This window comes from Mercenaria mercenaria, chromosome 13 (assembly GCF_021730395.1).
Source record: "Mercenaria mercenaria strain notata chromosome 13, MADL_Memer_1, whole genome shotgun sequence".
NCBI classification, from domain to species: domain Eukaryota; kingdom Metazoa; phylum Mollusca; class Bivalvia; order Venerida; family Veneridae; genus Mercenaria; species Mercenaria mercenaria.
The window spans coordinates 23,384,727-23,401,551 of NC_069373.1; the positions used below are offsets into that span (position 1 = coordinate 23,384,727).

A 16,825-nucleotide genomic window follows, 5' to 3' on the forward strand; every position below is an offset into this window, starting at 1 on the left:
TATACACAGGTTGTGTAGCCGTAACATGCAATATTTAATTAATTATTAAAGACTGTTCTGCACCAATTCGTAATCAGTTAAATTTGGGCTAATTAAACTAAAAACTTATCTGCAGCCGTAATGATATTTTGAACTATTTCAAATCTACTACCTTGAAAAAACTGCGAAAAAAGTATTGAAAAAAAAAACCTTACTAACTCTATAACAAATATCTAATTTTATACAATCATAAAATGTTTACAATAAATCTGTTGAATATTCCAGAACATGAACTCTCGTTAACCCGAGTTATGTAAGAAATCCCAGAAAATGTGGTTAATTTTACACTCTAGGCCAGATTTCTAGCTTTATAGACATGTGAAGTAAAGGAAACTATTATACATGTGATAGGTCTAGATTTAACAAAAACCCCGTCTTCCTGCTATAAACTGTAAGTAGAAGTTTTTTTTAAATATTTTTTGATAAAGTTATGGAATCTTATACAGAATTTCTTTTTATGTCCTGTATGCATGTTATATCCATATGACTTGAACATATGTTAAATACTAATATCTAAAGCTGGCGGATGGCACTTGTGTTGAGTATTAAATTCTGTAAATAAAATAATCTTGTTAATTCTAACATATTTTTCTCGGTTAAATACAAAAAAATAATTTCATACATTAGTTATTGTTATCAATTTGACGTAGATGGTTTAATCAACATTATGATTTTTGTTTTTTACAGGATGCTGTTCAAGGGAGTAATAATGGAGTGCCTAGCACTGTGGTGCACAGGAAAAAATAAAAATATAAAAAGCTGCAACTTCAGTGAGAAAAGAAAACAAACAAACAAACAGAACTTGGATATATAATGAGTTGATATACAGACAGTAATTCACTTTAGTAGGATATAATTAGTGACTGAAATAAGAAAAATATTTAGATTTATAAAAGACTGGAATCAATATTTTACATGTTGTAGTGATAAAATATTCTGTTATATTTCTTCAGGAAAATTGCAAACAAACTTTAAATAAATGTTAGATTTCTTTTTGTTAAATGTTAACAAAATCACAACTATTCGAAAATAAAACATGTATTAAACAATGCTAGTTTTAGTTTTTTTTCAATTTCGTAATCGTTGGGATAGCGTTGGCATCCATCTTTGGCCAACAAAGAAACAGAGTTGGCCCAACGTTGGACCAACCGTGATAGACGAAAAAATGCTGTTGACCCAATGGAGGGCCAACGATGAGTGTAGGATATCAGTTGTTGGCCCAATGGAGGGCCAACGATAAGTGTAGGATATCAGTTGTTGGCCCAATGGAGGGCCAACGATGAGTGTAGGATACCAGACGTTGGGCCAACGGTGTACCAACCGTTGGGCCAACGTTGCGCCAATTAGCAAAATGGCGTTGGACCAACGTCGGAAATCTTCGTTGGGCCAACGAAGAGTCTGCCGTTGGCCCAACGTTGGGCCAACGCATGTCTGCTATCTGGGTTGATATTTTAAGGGGTTTTAACTTTGGCTTTTAAGTATACATGCACTCCCACAGAATGGCAAGCCAGATAGATACAGCTACGTAGAGCCTCAAGGACTAGAAATCCCCTTGAAACCTACACACCGTCTGGAAAGAGAGAAATACGAGCTCCATATTGTCCTCTGACCCAGAAAAGTTACTCAGGCAAAAGATAGGTGCTGCTAATAGAGATGTAGATATAGACATTGTGGACAAAAATGGTACGTCAGTTATCACTTTTTCTGCTGCTGCTTATGAACTATTCAAAGAATGTACTCTAAATTACTTTCACAATCACACAGATCTAGTTTGTGATGCTACTGAAAGAAAGTGTGAAATCATAAACGGAAATAATGATGTAGTTATGGACATATCACTTTCCATCAAAGATAAAGAAACAGGTAATTAACAATATCGAGTAAATCTGTATTATTCCACCTGTAGAGTTATTGTTAATGGTGTAGGCTATGACCAGTTTTTGGTGAAGGGCCTGCATACAATATGTAAAGAGTTTCATGATAAATGTGACATTGAATTCTATAACCAACAAATATCTGAAGTGTGTGAGGCTGCACTTAAACTAATAAAAAATAAAGGTAGCAAATCTCGCCCGTTAAAACAAAAAGCAAGAAAAGCACCATCTAAAAAGAGATCTACAGAAACTCAACTAGTGCTACCGAAGAAAAGCATCACCATGGCAACAAATAATGCAGAAACACCCTGTGTGATGGACCGTCCAGCAGAAGAAGAAGATGCCGATACACAAAACTGTCCAACATGTTTAACTTGTCTAAATTCAGATACATCAATTGAATGTGATGCCTGTAAATTATGGTACCACTGTAAATGTGAAAAGCTCTCACTAGACATGGAAAAAGAATATACTGAAAACAATAGTCTTGAATACATATGCAAATCGCGGACGCTTCTGTCCAACCAAGACGACAGCACAACAGATGTGCATGAGGACCAACTACAAAATTCAGTGTTGTTAATTGAGGAAGATAAAAATCTAGCGCAACCTCAGGTACTCACACCAATAACTCATAGGAAAGTGCTGAATAAAACAAGAAAAATGAGACTATTAGTGACTATGATATTATTGATTATGATATATCTAATGAGCAAGAAAGTGTTGACCTTGATAAGCAAAAGAACATCTCATCTGATATTAAGCAAAATACTAAAACAAAGAAATCTACAAAAAGACAAGACACTTCTGCGCAAGAAATTGCAGAACACAAAGCACGAATCGTCATGCTCGAGTCTACGAACCGATTTAATAAAGACTAATAAAAAGAAACTTTGAATATCTTCTTCTCTGAATCCATAAGAGCTAGAGCCTTGATATCTATATAAACATAACTCTATACTTGTACCATTGCCTTATACAAACACACTTGGAGCCTTATACATAGGTGAGCGCTGTATGTTCAATGACCATCTTGTTTACCACATACCTCAGTCAGGATTTCATTGCATTATGGTCAATCCATAATTTTAGTAGCTTTTGACTGCCTAAAGACAAACCTTTAAAACAAGAAGATCCTTTGGAAGCATAGAATGGAACCAAGCAAAATAATAGCAAACTCGGTTTGACTGTAGAGTCTTTTCATGAGTGGTAATGGAAAGTGCACCGTCTTTAGCGGAATTCTATTAGATAAATTATGAATGGACTCCATGATCCCAAAGAGAAACTATGAAAACACTGAATCCAAGTACGGGAGCCATTTTCCTTCAATATGACAGTTTTCCTGTGCATTACACAATAAACGTACAGGTATGATTGCAACAATGTAAATCTATCTTTATGTTCAGCTATATATCACAGATTCTATTTATGATTATATGAGAAAAGCAAAATAGACCTATGTTTAGGTTTAAAGTTACCTGTCCGACCCTAAAATTGAACCCCAACCTACAATTTTTTTTTTTATTTTGAATATTTTTTCTGTTGATGTCAGAAATGAATTTTAGAGATATTTGAAATAATACATTTGCAACGATTAGTCAATCACAAGTTTCATTTGATAAAACTATATTCACATTCTCAACGAAATAATAATTATAGTCTGAAAATTGCTTACATAACCATTTTGACTTAGGGATCAGGTATTGCTTAGCACAAGCGTTTATCTTTCTGGCATGAAACCTGAGAATTGTAATTATTATAATTTTTACTAATTTCATAAAGTGCATTTTCTTTAGCAATGAATGAAAAGTAACAACTGAACCCTCTCATCTTGAATATACAGTATACTCCTGGAAATTCCTTAAATAGTTGACGCAACTTACCTGTATATACAAATATAATCCATTAAATAGTGATAATGTGATAGATTCATCTTTATGGTGGCATATTTCTGCATCCACACTCTTGTTCTAAGTAAAAAAAAAATTGTGCCAACTATTGCATGCAATAAAAAATAAATGATAAAGATATTATTTTGCGAAACCATGCTTGTTGTTTTTTTCTGCATACGATAATCTTGAAAATATCATGAAAATCTCATAAACTTTCAAGAAAAAAAGAATATCGCGAAAATTTTTAACTTTATGCAAAAATTATCTGCTTAAGTGTATGCAAAAATATGGCAACAAAACGTTAGTTTTCACGAAAATAAAAGATTTTCGCGGAACTTTCTTTTTTCATGAAAACAGAAGTTGTCTTTATAGAGTTATTTTTATGCAGTACTGGGCACTATTTTGACATATGGTCTGGATAACAAGATAATATTTTCACGAAAACGTTCTCCTAAATTCACGAAAATTTATTAAATTTTTCGCGAAAAGTATTGTTTTTTCTTTAAAAATTATTTTATGATTATCGTATGCAGAAATATGCCATCATTATGGTGGCATATTTCTGCATACAATAACCAAATAAGTTTCGCGAAAATGTATCGAGTTTTCAAGAAAAACATAAAAATTTTCGCGAAAGCATATAAGCTTTCCCCGAAAACATAAAAGCTTTTCTCGAAAGGAACTGCAAATATTAAGCGGATAAATTTGTGTTAGTGTCCACTTCTGCATAAGAAAACCAGATAAGTGGACCAAATTTTTATGAAAAACGGTAAAGTTTTCGTGATAATAAAATATTATTTTTGCGAAAACATTTTATTTTCACGAAAACTTCACCGTTTTTCATGAAAGTTTAGTCCATGTTCGCGAAACTTATCTGGTTTCCCTATGCAGTAGTGGGCACTAACGCAATCTTTTTCCATTTAATATTTGCAGTTCTTTTCGTGAAAGCTTTTATGTTTTCGCGAAAATTTTTCTGTTTTTCGTGAAATCTCGATACATTTTCGCGAAACTTATCTGGTTAACGTATGCAGAAATATGCCACCATACATCATACATGAATAATGTTGAATAATGATCGAGCCATACAAATATATTGAACAAGGTTATAGTGAAGTGTGTTTAATGTGCAGACAGCGGCGTTGAACTGCTCAAGGGTTGGAAGAAAGAAGTATAAAATTATATATTTAATATTATTTTTATAGCTCTTTGTTGGAAGGAAGGGAATATCAGGTTTAATTATGGTCCATCCGCCCTTTCGGGCACAGTATCAAGGGAATATCAGGTGGAAGATTATTCCATATTTGTATTTGTAGTAGTCAGTGGTTGCAGAGATTAACCTGTAAGACAGTGGATGATAATGGCGTGATTGCCTTGTTAGGGGGATGATATAATCTTCCAACGGGATTGCAACTACTTGATTTGAGATTTTATACATAAGAATGAGTCGGGAGTCAATGCGCCGGAGATCTAGCCTGCGCCATTCGTAGCTGGAGGAAAGAGTTGTTTTTCATAGGTGAATTCTGATAACATGATTAAGTGTTTGTTTTGATAAGGGATTAGACCAGCCTGTCTCAGGGAGCCGAATATCGGCCCATTCCCAATGCCAATTAGGCTCCATTTTTACCAGTTTGACTTCAAATTATTCGAAGCAAAGAATTCCCAGTCATATAAGAAATAATTCCTAACTGAAATGAATTTTTGATTATTCAAAGAAAAGTGTTGTTCGGTAATGAAACCACATAAATAATAATTGTTGCTAAAACCAACCCGTTACTATTTTTAGTAGATGACTGTCGTCTGCACCTCGGTAAAAATTAAATGTATGATTCTGCCAGAAACCGTATGTTTGTATGTAAAAACCTCTCAAAACACATAAATATACCAATATTTATTGAATAAAGTACCAAAACCTTGTTGACAGATAGTTCTTATACCATTAAAATCAAATGTCACATATTTTCACGAACCGATTTTTTCACCCGAACACACACACGCACGCACGCACACACACACACACACACACACACACACACGCAACTTTTTTGACAATTATAATAGTTGTAAGAATCAGCCACTTAGAAAAAAAATGCGACCAAAGTCCTTAATTGCTCTCGTCTGGCTCCTTAGAGGTATAAAATGAAGTTTAAACTATAATTAAATACTTATAATGCACTATATGAAATAATGGAAAATGTCTAAGACCACTTATATTCATTAAAAGTGAGGGTCTCCTTAATTAATCATTACCTTGTATCAAAATTAGTGCCTATAATTCACACATGTATAATACACAACAGTCGGTGACGCTTTGATTTACCGTGTAATTATCAACCCAGTCATGATAATAGTGCCGTGAGGAAAAAGTCTAAAAATTGATTTTTTATGAAAAGCGGGAGAATTATAATTTTGGGCAAGGTGAAAAAAATCGGGATTTTGACCGTCCCGCTCGGGAGATCACATGTATATATAAATAGAAAAACATCCAATGGGTTTCCTCTATCTGTCTACCTACCGGTTTCATATCATAATCATCAGGACAGACATATAAAAATACCCGACACTATCCTTAAGAGTGCCTTAAACTTAAAGGAATATCTATTTTTTCAACATTCTAAATGGTATTTTATCTCCTGTCGTTATTTTTTTATCATTCCGTAAGCAGCAACTTGCAAAGTTTCCATTTTCCTTTTGGTGCAAACAAACGAACATATTCACTGTGTTTTACTGTCAAACGATAAGGCAAAACAAATAAATCGTCTGCACTTGATTGCGGTTGATTGCAGGTAGCCAGTTATACTACAAGATATCCGTGGACTTTATAATTACGAAATTATTGTATGAAAGGATAAATTTCACCATGTTTAATTTATTATGTCATAGAGTGTTGGCAAAAAAAAAATTGTAAGCATCCCGGTACAACCAGTTTCCGACCGCTTAACAAGTTTTCTGTCGTGTTTTCGTCCACATGCAAGTCCAATTTTTTGGCCTCATACTTTCTGTCAGCATAAATATAAGCATAAAAATTATCAGACATGCATATATGCATTATTTTAAAACGTAATTTATGCTAAAACGCATCTTATCTGGAGCCCTGCAACAGGTTCCAAATTTATTTGCACTTACTTTAAGAAGCACTCACAGACTTTTAGGAGTGATGGCAAACAAATTCTTCGTAAATATTCATTTGGACTAGTCTGGCACAAATGTTTCCCTTGATGAGACAATGTGTCTCGTGCAAAACCCTGACTCCCTGGCTCAAAGGTCAAGGTCACAATTGAAGGTCTAAGTTCAACAGGATTTTTTTTTACTGCCCAGTCCGTAACTCTGCCATCCATAAAAAGGATTTTAATATTACTTGGCACAAATGTACCCCATAATAGGACTGTTAACATGGCTTGAACAGTGTCTGTTTCGTGTCCGGTCCATATCTCTGTCATCCATCAAGGGATTAAAATATTACTTGGCATAAAATGTTCCCCATGATGAGACAACGTGTCCTGCTCAACACCCAGAACCCTAGCTTTAGGTTAGAGACCACCAATTGTTTTCCCATAGACTTACATTGTAACATTATGGCGTGTACGGCCTTCCATACATCGAAACGTATATCTAATTACAAGTTTTTCAAGAACTATCTTAGTTCTACCAAAATATCGGATGAAAAACATATGAATAGTGATACTTATTTAAGTAATTTTCGTGTGAATGAGATGACCCCCTGTTTATATCATTGACATGGCGGGAGAAATTCGTTTGATAAAACTTCTTTTTAATACACATAAAATGTAGCAAATTTTGTCAAAATGTATAATAAAATACTGTAAATGTAGTGAAAAAATATCAATTTTGAAAAAATAATCACTTCCTGGGTTTGTTTACATGACTGACCAATCAGAACGCACAGACGTTACCTTATTCCCAGGTATACACTTACCTCATTCCCAGTAAGTTCCCTGTACGTTTTTGAATTGGTGGTCTCTGACCTTTAAGGTCAAGGTCACACTTGGAGATCAAAAGTTAATAAGATTTTTTTCCTGTCCGGTCTATAACTTTTGCACAAATATTCTCCTGGATGAGACAACTTGTCATGCACAAAACCCGGGCCCTTAGCTGAAAGGTCAAGGTCACACTTGGATGTCAATGGCTGAAAGGGCTTTTTTCCTGTCCAGTCTGTAACTCAACAATCCTTAAAGGGATTTTAATATTGCTTGGCACAAATGTTTGACAGAGTGTCATGTGGAAGAACCAGTTCCCTAGGTCTAAGGTCAAGGTCACACTTAGAGGCCAAAGGTCAGATACAAGAATGGCTTTGTGCGGAGCATTTCTTCTTCATGCATGGAGGGATTGTGTTGTAACTTGGCACAAATTTTCACCATCATGAGACGGATTGTCATACACAAGAACCAGGTCCCTAGGTCTAAGGTCAAGGTCACACTTAGAGGTCAAAGGTCAAATTCAAGAATGACATTGTCCGGAGCATTTCTTCTTCATGCATGGAGGGATTTTGATGTAACTTGGCATAAATGTTCACCACCATGAGGCACCCTTGTTTTTAGAATTACTTCCCTTTGTTGTCACTATGAATAGCTTATATTGTTAATTTTTTGTTACTGGCCGTAGAGAAAAATCGAGACCACTTTTCTGTGGTACAACATGAATGCTACATCCAGTTTTTAGGTGTATTTTGACCTAGCTCTACCTGGTAAAGAGTTTTGTGTTGACATAATATTATATAGATTTTTTTTTAGGATTTACTTCCCTTTGTTACTATAAATAACAGTAGAGAAAATTAAGTGCCTTCCAGTAGGGGACTTTGTATTGCATGGCAATACTTCATCCATTTGTTTAAAATATATATGTTTTTAGATGGTCATTTTTGAAATATTAAATGTTTTTGTTTTTACAAAGAAAGGAGGACAAACAAAAGATATTTAGTAAATCTGTGCATTTAGCTATAACTTCACACTGAAAAAAAAACAACTGTAAAGTCGAATTAAAAGTAACATAGATCTCTAGTAAATGGCATTACTTTATTTCAGAGGTTTTGTGTTAGACAGTCTATTTTTAAAGACAGAATTAGAGACAGGATGTTTTCTAATCAGTTAATTACTCAAGAACTGTTCAGCAGAGGTCAAAGGTAAGACCCATATATTTAGCTTTTTCTTTGGAAACCACAAAGATTCAGGCTTATTCTGTGTATAGATTATAGCGCAAAATGTGATTGTAATGTCATAAAATATTGGCAGAAAACTATATATTTTAGTGAGTCTACTATGCCTTCGAGTTGTTACTGACAGGATTCTGATTTGGTAGATTTATTTTCTTTTGCAGGGGCGTTCCTTCCCCATAGTAGATGTGTAGGCACATAATCTAGGTGTCTGTTGGCATGCTCCCCTGGAAAATGTTTGGTATTCATATCTGGGCACGTCTGAAGACTCCCCAGCAACATATTGTCATTGAATAGAAATTATATTTTGATACATTTATTTTGATTTTTTTTGCCAGCATTTGAAAGTGTGGTCAGACGCTAGGGCTGGGTACCGCCTTGAAAAAAATACCACGGTATACCACGGTTTTTTCCTAATTACCGCGGTATATACCACGGTATACCACCATATTTATCGTAAGACTTACAGCTATGGTAGTGGTCATAAAAATATTGAAAAACTCTCAGAAATACTTAATTTATTATGAGCAACAAAGAAGACTAGTTACTTGACTAGAATTAAAGAAAAAAATACACTGGAATATTAACTTGACTAATGACTAGTTTGATTAATGACCCTTAGTATTTTTTACTAGCGTGTATTCGTCGGAAGACGCCATATTGTCTCTAGGGAAGCACTGGGTCACATGTATATAGGCCGCGCTTGTTTGAAGTTCGATTCGTACACCCGTTTGATAAACCAGTAATGTTTAAGAAGGCTTCATCAGATCGTTTTCAAACAAAAAATAATAAATTTCGACAACATTTTCCATACTATTTATTTCTTTTTTAATACGTGCAAATACGTACTGGGATATTTTAAACTATCATCATTTAAACAAGAAGTTGGGACTCGCCGAATTTACCAGACTCAAAGTAAAAACAAGTGCGCCCATGACGTCATCCATCTATACGGAATAATCTGGAGGTTTTCGAAGGTTTTGATTGGGGATCACACGGTCGATCATACATGTTGGCATGTTCAGTTGCACCATTGGGTGGTTATTTTTGGAAACTAATAATAGTAGCATGGGAATTGCAGAGAAATAAATCGGAAAATCATGCATGGTGTCAATTGCTGTTACGGAAGGCTACATAGACAATGTAAATTAAAAATAAACAAAAGTAGGGATAATGTTGATAAAATACCGGTATTCCCCGATGGTACCGCGGTATCATACCACGGGAAGATGGTACCACGGTTACCGGTATACCGGTAATACCGCGCACCTCTATCAGACGCTGCTACTTACCTATAGATTTCATTCACAGTTTCCCGTAGACCTACGTAGAGACACTAAGAAATAACAATGCAGTATAGGGAGAACTGATTTGTTTTTTATTTGTCCCTTTTAGCTCAGCGAGCGACCATTTCCAAAACTGTCATATTTGAAAATACATCTTGGACTACACTTGAGAAACATTTGATTTCCCATATTTGTATAATACAAAACCACGCACAAAATCGTTCCAGTTAATTATCATGACTTTTAGCTATTCAAAATTTACAACGGGGATGGCATCAGCTGACCTGGATATCTCCAGTGTTAAGGAAGCAAATACCTAAGAAAATGACAAAAACAGTTACCCAAAAAAAATTTATTTGTACTGTATGACTGGAATCGTATAATTCAAATTAATTTGGGTCATTCAGTTTTGAGCAGTTATACATATTATTAATCATTTCTAATAACCGCTACAAAATGTTAATCGCATTTAACAAGTTTCAGTAACTGTGTCTGATATAAAGAGAAAAGGTCTGTTCCATTTCTGACCTTGCTGGGATGTATAAGGGTCTGAAGTCTCTGTGGTTTCTGACTGGCAATATTCCATTTTACTTTCTTTGTTACATCAATAGCTTTTTTTGCCCAAAATGAACAAAAATCCCCCCAGGGACTCTTGGATTATCATGGTCCTTGAATTACTTGAAAATACTGCGAATTTAGCCTTGTTCGCTCTCTAAGTTCTAAGTCGAAGAGTTTTCATCCGATCTTCACCAAACTTGCTGACAATGTTTGTGGGCTTAATATCCGGCCAGGTTCGATAACCACCCAAATCGCCCCAGGCACTCTTGGAGTATGGCTCTTGAATTACTGGAAAAACTGCAAATTAAGCCTTGTCCACTCTCTAAGTTGAACAGTTTTCATCTGACGGGCGTATTTTGTGACAGTCTGGCACTGTTGTTTGGGAAAAGTGCAATGATTTAAAAGAAATTTTCTGAGGGTAATGGGCCTATTAACGGCCCCTATTATAGAAGGAAAAAAAACCTGGTTGCCCTCTTTCAAAATTGTTCAAATGGTTCCAGTGCATTGAACATATGGGTTTTCAGCAATCAAATTTTAAAAATCTTCTCTCATGTGATAATGGCTAGCTTCTTGATATTTGGCATGTGATATCAGGGTTTGACTCCCTACCATAATAGTTCAGATTAATGCCCTAGGGTAAAAAAATGGCGACGCTCCTGGGTGTGACATGTATATACAATATGCTTATATGTAAGAAACAAGATCTTCTTCTCTGAAGCCTCAATAGCTAGAGCTTTGATATTTGGCATGTGATAATCATATAAGGGTTTGACACTCTACCATAAATGTTCAAACAAGAACTTTAACAGAGTTACCAACGTCCGCCATCTATATAAGGACATTTTTCACAAAAGATACTGCATGCCAATACAGCATCTTCTAAATAGGGCAACATATGATACTAACAAGGATGTAAGTCATAAGCATATAATTCATGAAGACATTATGAAGTTTGAAAATGTCTGGAAACGTTTTCCCAGAATATCATTTGCTAAAATTGTATATACTTATAACCCAGGGTATATCCCTTACAGAAGAAAAAGGCCTGCTGCATACTCTTGCTGTGTACATACAGCGTATATGATGCGTACATGATATGTACTGAAATCAAGGGCTTTAAATAGTACGCAGGATATACACCGCACATACACCGATAGTACGTTTGTAGTACACTTTTGACATGCAAATGAGCTCTGCCGCGTACTACTTGCTGCGTACATGCTGTGGACTACATAGTACACAGGATGTACGCTGGAGGAATTTAGTATGCGGGAAATAGTACGCAGCATGTACGCGGCACATACACTTTTCACATGCAAATGAGCCTGTGGTGTACTACCCCTGCGGCGTACATGCTGTGTACTCCTGCGGCGTACATGCTGTGAACTCCTGCGGCATACATGCTGTGTACTCCTGGCCCGAGTCCTGCGGCGTACATGCTGTGTACTCCTGCTGCATACATGCTGTGTACTCTTGTGGCGAAACTGCTGTGATAATGTAAATTCCTTACCCCACCAACTTTCGTATGCAAATGCTGATCATTTGGACAGAAAAAAACAGAAAAAAGATAAGTGACATGCATCAATAAGTATTTACCCTTACCAAAATAATGTAGATTAATGTTATCAAATAAATTAGTATGCTTTTCTTCTTCCACTTTTCAATGAAATAAATCAATTTTTGTAGCATGTAATTTGGTAAACATTTGAAGAAAATGGCGTAACTGCATCAAGGGGAAACAACTTTAATGCAACTAAATATAAGTGTTATGATTTATTACAGACGATGTGTGCGTAGTATGTATTTATTTTGATTAAAATCCATCTGAGAACAATCTAGGACTGGAATTATATAAGCATTTATACACTTTTACGTCCATAAAAAGTAGCGCACCAAAAAATTTTGAATTGATTTTTTCCAATTGGGCGAGCGTAATTAGCCAAAAACGTTCTGAAAATATACGAGCGGCAAATCCGATGAACAACTTTTTAATTTGGTTAGGCCTTAATGAGTTAACATAATGAGCATTAAAGCCTTTATAAAGCATGACAGAATGGTGTTTTGCTTAAGAGTATTCAAATAACAGTGAGAGCTATTAATTCTTCTCATTCGGGCGCTGTTGAGGCATTATCTTGGTAATTATTTCATGTATTACAAAATGTAATGCAACGAAGTTCAAATAAGGCTTTTCAATTATCAAAGTTAGAAAGCTCCAGGATTAATTCAAAATGAAAAAGAATATATTTTAACACTGCATGCAAGGTGCAGCTCAGAAATCACTAAGAATTGTAAGCTTCACAAATGAACATTGCAAATAGTTTGGCAAATTTTCATTGTTCAGAATACCGGTAATCTGAACTATTCTATGCTATTAAGATAAAAGTTACTCGGAATTCAAGTTCTTGCTTCCAAAAAAAAAAAAAAAAAATGTACAAATCCTTTCTGCATGAAGTGTACTTCAGACTTTTACCTAAAAAAATTCAAAGTATAAACACCAAAAGAAAATGAACAAGTCCCTCCCGCGTATATGAAGTTTACTTCAGACTTTAACTTATAAAAAAACAACTAAGTATAAATGCCAAAAGAAATTGTACAAGTCTTTCCCGCGTATATGAAGTGTACTGCACAAATTTCGAAGTATCTGCGGTGAACATGCAGTGTACTATTTTCTTGTACAAGTCCCTACTGCGTACATGCAGTGTACTCCTTAAATTTTCAGAGTCTGTGCTGCATACTTGAAGTGTACTAGTGACCTCCTGCGTACATGCTGTATACTCGTCGAAATAGTACACAGCAAATACGCAGCATGTACGCCACAGAGGCTTGCTTCTGTAAGGGATTCCCTATAATGAAATAAATGTGTTTCAGTATTTGCATTTTTACTTTGCTGAAAAGGAAATTTATGTCCATGAGTAACTGTTATTGATTAAGGTTTTTATATGTTTACTATTTCTATTCACAATTTTGTAGAATTGCCAACAATTTTTTTCTCACAAAATGACCAGGCCCAGGCACCTTCACAATTTTAGCTAAAAAAGCCCTGCTAACTATGTGTCTACTGTAATTGTTCAAATTATTGCTCTAGGTTAAAAAATGTGTGTGGCATGTATATAATATAGCCTAATAAAAGAATCTTTGAATATCTTCTCTGAATCCAAAATAGCTAGAGCCTTGATATTTATATAAATCTAACTCTGTACTTGTACCATTATGTTGTACAAAGACACTTGATGCCTGTTACACAGGTGACCGCTTTAGGGTCAATGACCCTAATGTTGTATATCTTTTCCCCCAGAAGCAGATGGTATATAATTTTTGTATACAGCTTGTCATATTAGTAATATTAAGAATTTATTTTCAGCTCACAAGAGCAGAGTAACCAAAATGACTTTTCCCAACTTCAGCATGCACAGTTTACACAGTTTGATATGACACAACCCCAGTCACAAGATTTCTTTTCTCAGGACCAGTGTTCAGCAGGATCTAATTCGCAGGTAGGTCAAAGTTTGAAAGGATATTTTACCTTGTTCAGCTCAATCGTTAGTTCTTTAGATAGTTTGATCCCCTGGACACAGCATTATGTTCACTATGACGATTTGCCAGAAGACAATGGGTCTGAAGCCAGATGTCCTCCACCTTTCATCATGTGGAGATGTTGTCAGTTACTTGGGGAGAATTAGTCAATCAACTACGTCTGGATCAATAATACATGAATTTAATATTCAAGTTTACATCGATATGCTTATCAACTGTCTTCATATACAGTACAGCGAGCATGCAACCTTCAAAAACCCTTCAGCCCTTGCTGTACAAAATTATTATGGGTGGTCAGTCCCGGTGGCCGGACACCCAACTGAACCTCGTGGTCAGGAAGAGGGTGGTTTGCTGGTCGCAAGGAATCCCAGTATTAACATGATGGACCGTCGCGATTGACTTTTTATTTTAACATCAAATTTATCTTCAATTGAATATGATATAATTTACTTTTCTATAATGTATTACATTATCAAAACATCTACTGTATGCCAGAGACATTTGTTTTTGTAATTGTTGGTGTACACGTGATGTGTCTTTCTTTTGTTTCATGTACACAAAGCGGTGAATGTGTCACTTTCACTTGTTTGTGATATTATCTATGTTTTAGTTAATTTGTTGTAATTGACAAAATTACATTCTCCTATTCAAATAAATTCACAACATATTTACTGCCTGTGTGAATTAGGAATGTTATTTACACAGGTCAAATTTTACACGTTGTTGGTGTATTTTAAATAGAAAGAGCTCGCGCATAATCATAAGTGTTAAAAACAAAATATAACAGAAGGTTATAGTCTGTAATCTATGAATGAATATAATTTTGTTCTCCAATTAAGTTTTCTCAACTCTTAAAATATCTAGATACAGTCGACCACAATAATTATGCATGTATACATAGAAATAATTAATCGTGTCAGATAACATACCATTTCAAAATCCAGTCTCAGTGTATCACAGGCCTCACAGTGGGGTCTTTAATAATAATAATAAGAACGACTTTATTTTACGTGGATAACATATTTGGTGTTTAATCAATTTTCAATATGGTCCACATTATCAAACAAAAAATTCAAGATTAATTACAAAATTTACAAATCAAGAGAACAGTAATGATTGATAAATATACAGTTATACAGCTGAGAAACAAACCTGAAAAGAAAGTTTAATAATGAACAAATGTAGCATAAAACACAAGATAATAAAAAGAAACAGCAAAGACATGCATATATACATATATATTACAAAGTTTAGAAAATTTTGCTTAAACCTTGAAATTACATATATAAAATTGGTGGTCCCAGAGTACTTCCACTGAAGGTATGAGTTCTTGAATTTTTGAAATGTATCTGAGTTTCGAATATATGCTGGAATAGCATTCCAGATTACTGGTCCAGAGTATGATAGGGATTTGCGAAAGAATTCTATGCGTGGTTTGGGGACAGCCATGTTAGCATTATCTCTGGATCTAAGTTCAAGCTCACATGAATTTTGCAGGGACTGAAATTTAGAGTAGATACTGGGGGCAAATATTATGTAGGGATTTGTAGACCAGAACAGCCTTTTTATAATGAATTTGTTCAGGAAAGGTCATCCATTTGAGTTCTGTAAAGAGTTCAGCTGATGGTGCATTGAAATCCTTATCAAGAATAATTCTTGCTGCTCGTTTTTGAAATTTGACTTTTTCTATAAGGTCATCACTACAGTTGCCCCAGATTGTACAACAGTAGTCTAGATGGGGTAGGATGTATGCATTAAAGAAAAGCTTGCGGTAATGTATACTGAGAAAAGATTTAATTCTTAGCAGAAGGTACAGATTAGTGTTACACTTTTTATGCCCCCGAAGGGAGGCATATAGTTTTTGAACCGTCGGTCTGTCAGTCTGTCGGTCAGTCCGCATTTTTCGTGTCAGGTCCATATCTTTGTCATCGATGGATGGATTTTCAAATAACTTGGCATGAATGTGTACCACAGTAAGACGATGTGTCGCGCGCAAGACCCAGGTCCGTAGCTCAAAGGTCAAGGTCACACTTAGACATTAAAGGTTATTGCATTGATGGGCGTGTCCGGTCCATATCTTTGTCATCGATGGATGGATTTTCAAATAACTTGGCATGAATGTGTACCACAGTAAGACGACATGTCGTGCGCAAGACCCAGGTTCGTACCTCAAAGGTCAAGGTCACACTTAGACATTAAGGGATAGTGCATTGATGGGCGTGTCCGGTCCATATCTTTGTCATCGATGAATGGATTTTCAAATAACTTGGCATGAATGTGTACCACAGTAAGATGACGTGTCGCGCGCAAGACCCAGGTCCGTATCTCAAAGGTCAAGGTCACACTTAGACATTAAGGGATAGTGCATTGATGGGCGTGTCCGGTCCATATCTTTGTCGATGGTTGGATTTTCAAATAACTTGGTATGAATGTGTACCACAGTAAGACGACGTGTCATGCGCAAGACCCAGGTCC

The 16,825-nt window shown here is 35.4% G+C and overlaps 1 protein-coding gene across 8 annotated transcripts in view; it reads left to right on the forward strand.

Moving 5' to 3' along the window:
• Positions 1–6,543: 6,543 nt before the first annotated feature.
• LOC123529339 (bromodomain-containing protein DDB_G0280777-like) overlaps positions 6,544–16,825 on the forward strand; it is a 272,760-nt gene continuing 262,478 nt past the window's right edge. For 6 of the 8 annotated variants that reach the window (XR_008366691.1, XR_008366692.1, XR_008366693.1 and 3 more), the window contains exons 1-3: positions 6,544–6,588; positions 8,845–8,942; positions 14,178–14,310. Coding sequence is in view for 4 of the 8 variants with exons in the window: in XM_045309646.2 (XP_045165581.2) it covers positions 8,893–8,942; positions 14,178–14,310 (183 nt within the window). In the remaining 4 variants the exon portion in view is untranslated. The other 2 variants (XM_045309645.2, XM_045309651.2) reach the window with 2 other exon arrangements.